At 28.1% G+C, this 4,541-nt stretch overlaps 1 protein-coding gene across 1 annotated transcript; it reads right to left on the reverse strand.

Annotated features, from left to right (window-relative positions):
• Positions 1-702: 702 nt before the first annotated feature.
• On the reverse strand, positions 703-1,245 carry LOC140878268 (kirola-like). Its single transcript, XM_073281866.1, has 2 exons — positions 1,059-1,245; positions 703-983 (listed from the first exon to the last, which is right to left on the reverse strand). The coding sequence occupies exons 1-2, from the start codon at positions 1,243-1,245 to the stop codon at positions 703-705; spliced, it is 468 nt and encodes a 155-aa protein (XP_073137967.1).
• Positions 1,246-4,541: the final 3,296 nt, after the last annotated feature.

The raw sequence follows: 4,541 nt of genomic DNA on the forward strand, positions 1-4,541 counted from the left end.
AACATTTCCCCCAAAACAAATATAATTATATTTGTAGTATATAGCAAATTATATTTTGATCTATGCTAGCTCGTATAGTGCAATATAATTGCTTGATTAACCTGATAAACGATTTTACATTATTTGATATTTTCTTAAACCGATTATAAATAATCTTTTCATTACAAATTTAATTTAAACAGTGTTTGTAACCTCTAAAATAAGTGATCGTGAATTTTTTTTTAACAAAATTGTGAAGAAAAAAATCCACAATTAAAGTTGCAAACACTACTTTAATCTCATGAACGTCGTCGTTGCTTACATGTACTGGTGGGAATTATGAATTATTAAATTCAAATGCAAAGTAATTAACTCAGATCTCAAATCTTTATTTCAATCGAGTACATTTAACGTTTTCAATCCATAAACAAAAACAAAAGATTGCCAAGAGCAGATAGGCTACAATATATAATTACAGGGTACGTACAATAATCAAAATTATTTGATAATCACACAATTGTAAACAAAATAAATAGATAAAGAAAAGTCATGAACCAGACTCAAAGGTCCACTCCCACGACCAGCCAAATATCATCATCAACAAACGTACATATGCATATCAAATTATTCAAACCTTGCAATATCTCCCACACACACACATGCACACACACACACACACACACGTATGGATATAAAATATATAATCACCAATATATTAATTAATTATTTTTCTGCCTTCTTATTGAGATGATGAAGCTCGATATCTCTGGTAAGATTAATGCATAGCCCCAACACAGTGAGTGGTTCTTCCACATCCTCGTGGAGTTTCTCGTATTCTAAAGTCCATGTCACCAAATCGATATCGTCATGAGTGTCCACGTGAAATGTTGCATCAAATTTCTTGTACAACTCCAACAGATCACCTTCGATCACTTTCATTTTGAACAGTTTCTTTTCTTCGTCGATCGCGTCAACGATCTCCTTAGCCACTTTCTCCTTTCCGTCTATTGAGAGAGGTTTATGTCATTATAAAAATTAATTATGTGCGTGCATGTATATATATATATATAGGTACGTACCATGGGTAAACTTCCAGAAGATGACAGAACCAACGGTTCCCAATTCTCCTTCGTGCAAATCGAAGCCTTGAATATTTCGAGGGCTCATATTGGAAATTTCATGGGGCGTGTACCTAAACACCTCATGAAACACATCTCCACCGGATTTGTACTCGATTTGGGCTGTTAGTTTACCAGTAAGACCCATCTTTTCTCTTTGCATGTGTTGTAAGAAATTTTTATTATTATTATGTGAATTGGTCATCTATTTATAGGTGAAGTAGTTATTTGATTTTTATTTTTAATTTAAGGGCAATCATGATAAACCCAACCGGGGCAGCTAACGTGTAAATACCATGGCCATTCATTTTTTTTATTAACATTAAATTAAATTTGCAAGTGGCAACAATAATTCTGTGTCATTTTATTTATTATTTTTTTCCCCCAATTTTTGTTTCTGTAGAGCATTTGGGCACCATGATTTTGACAGCTTTCATATATGTGCCTAAAATTTGTCTAGAAAGATAAGGGGAAATTTGATCCTATGGTGTAGAATCGTGATTAGTTATGATTTTGTTTTTTTATTCTAAACTTTCTCTAAAAAGGTGTATGGTCAAATCTTGGTCGTGCACCCACAGTGAGGTAAGGTCGAACATCCTAATAAGATTATATTATTTGTTTTGAATAAAATCATATGGACTACAACTTTTAAACATAATTAGGTTGTGTTTATTTATGTTGATAGGATTGTGAAGATATAATTTATTAGGTGATTATTAAACTAATTAGATATGATATAAAGTGTTATGAATAAATAATAATTTGTTTACTATTATTGATTACGATTGTGATTAGAATTTTGATTAAACAAAAATTCACAATTTTTCCCTTCAAATATAATAGAAATGATTAAAAATAAAGGTATATTAGGAGTTTTCTAATTTTTTTTTCATTTATGCAAGCCATAAATTATACATCCTTAATAAAATTGAGGATTAAAAATCATGCGCAACCTTAATATATATGTTCCGATATATTTTAACAAGGGGAGTGATATTTACACTCCAATATTTGTTAAATATATTCCACCTTTAATTTTTATAGTATATATTGTCAATGATACCCTTTTATTGATTATTCTATTTTGAGTAAATTTATTAATGATCTTAATTCCCAAAATAAGTTACTTAAAACATTAAATGTATAAAAAATATGTAAAAGTTTAAAAAGAAAAATTACATAAATCATTAAATTATCGTTACTTTTGTTTTTTGGTTTTTTTTACCCGATTTGTTACTTTTTTTAATTTTTTTCTTATTATTAATTTTTCCAATAAAGTGATATTTCATTAGCATATTTTGATATCTTATTCCATAATAATATTTTTATTCTGAACTTTAAAAAATAAGATTTTTAAGTAATCACATTATCTTATAAAAATACATTTATATTTTTTTTAAAAAATAAAAATAGTTAATATATTTTTGTTCAAATATTTTTAACAATTAAAAATATCACGTCAAATGAATCATGAGTAAGTCTCTTGTGAGACGGCCTTACGAATCTTTATCCGTGAGACGATTCAACCTTATGCACCTATATTTTCCAATAGAAAGTATAACTTTTTCTGGGGTAACCGAAATAGGAGATCTGTCTTACAAAATTAACCCGTGACACCGTCTCACAAGAGTTTTTGCCTAAATAAATAGTGTTCGCAATATATTTTATTAAAGTTATACATTTTATCATTAGTAATTTTGCAAAAATAAATTAAAATAATTTAGCATAAAAAAATTAATGCCATATTTTAATTCAAGTCTTATTTTACTCCAAAATTTTTTACACCCCAATACTTTGTGAAATCAATTAACTAATAATTTTCAAACCCTGTTAAAGATTTGGGATAAAATATGAAAAATATTATGTAATTTTTGAAACAAATATACATATTGAAAATATAAAATTAATGATATTAATTTTCAAATTCTGCTCCACGTTTATATTTTTATGTATACATTAACATGATAGAAAATTGTGGTAAATAATTGAAAACTTATAATTCTTAAACGTGGAAAAATATATCACATTTGAAATTTTAGAGATAAATTAATACCATGATTTCATCATTAATATATACTAGTATAATCGCACACACGCGTTGCGTATGTATAAAATCATATAATATATTTAACATTGTATGTTATGTATTATTTTTTTGATAATATTTAAATTTATTTTTTTTCATTTATAAAATAATGTAAAAATAAATTTAAAATTTATTTATCAATTTATCTTATCTATAATTTTTAGTTGAGAAAAATATGAAAATTTGAAATATTGAAATTTTAAAAAAAATAAAATAAAAATAAAAGTGTAATATTTATAGCACACATAAGGGCAATTTCGGCAAATAAAAAGTGGAGTGTAAATATCAATGCCCTTTTAACAATTGGAGGGTTCTTTTTTTTTCTTTCTTTTACGAGGATGTCTCCTTTCGGCTTATATGTGAGATAGATCGACAAAAATGATATTTTTACAATTAAAAATAATATTTCTATGGATCAGATTAGATTGAAGATTAATATAACATAATACACTAATAAGATAAGATTTTTTTATTTTCTTTTGATCTCGAATCGATTTTATGGTTTCCGGATTAGAAATTTACAATGTTAACCATTCTCCCCTACGTAATAGCTAGTATATATCATAACTCACTACAACAAATATGCTCATTAACAACACTGAAAAGACAACGGTTTTATACACAAACTGTTGTCTTTTTGCCTTTAACAACGGTTTTTACAAAAACCGTTGTCGTTAACCGTATTTTTAATTAAAAAGACAACGGTTTTTAAAAATCCGTTGTCTTATATTCGTCAAAGACAACGGTTTTTAAAAACCGTTGTCAATGAGCGCGTTTTTGATGTTCTATGACAACGGTTTTTAAAAACCGTTGTCTATTAGAGTTTTTCTGAAGGTCTAAGACAACAGATTGTAATCTGTTGTCCTTGTTATTTATTTATTTATTTTTTATTTTTAATATTTTAAAAAATATAATAATATTTAAAAAATATAATACATATAACATTAACCCATATAGTACAACACTACGTCTGCCTTAAGAAGAATCGAGAGAAACCCAATCCCTAGCCAAACCCTTCGCCCCCTTCAACCCAGCTCACCTCCGGCGCCGATGGATCGCCGAAAAATGGTTGTTCGACCTCTTTTCACCTAGCCCAAGCCTTGGCAACGCCAATCGTGACTTCAATCGTGAGTTTAAATCTTGGATCGGAGCTTCAGTGTCGCGACTTTCACGTGTAAGTTTTGTTGCTTTCTTCTCTTTCTTCGGGCTCATGTTTCTAGGTATTTTTAGTAGATGTTGAGAGTCTAGATTTATTGTTGTTTGGGTTTTAGGTGAATGTCGAGAAAAGGTGAAAAACGAGACTCTATTTTGTGTTTTTTTTTGGGTTCTTTCATTAGCTCATCCGTTTATGTAAAACC

The sequence above is a fragment of the Henckelia pumila genome, chromosome 2 (assembly GCF_033568475.1).
Source record: "Henckelia pumila isolate YLH828 chromosome 2, ASM3356847v2, whole genome shotgun sequence".
Lineage (NCBI taxonomy): Eukaryota > Viridiplantae > Streptophyta > Magnoliopsida > Lamiales > Gesneriaceae > Henckelia > Henckelia pumila.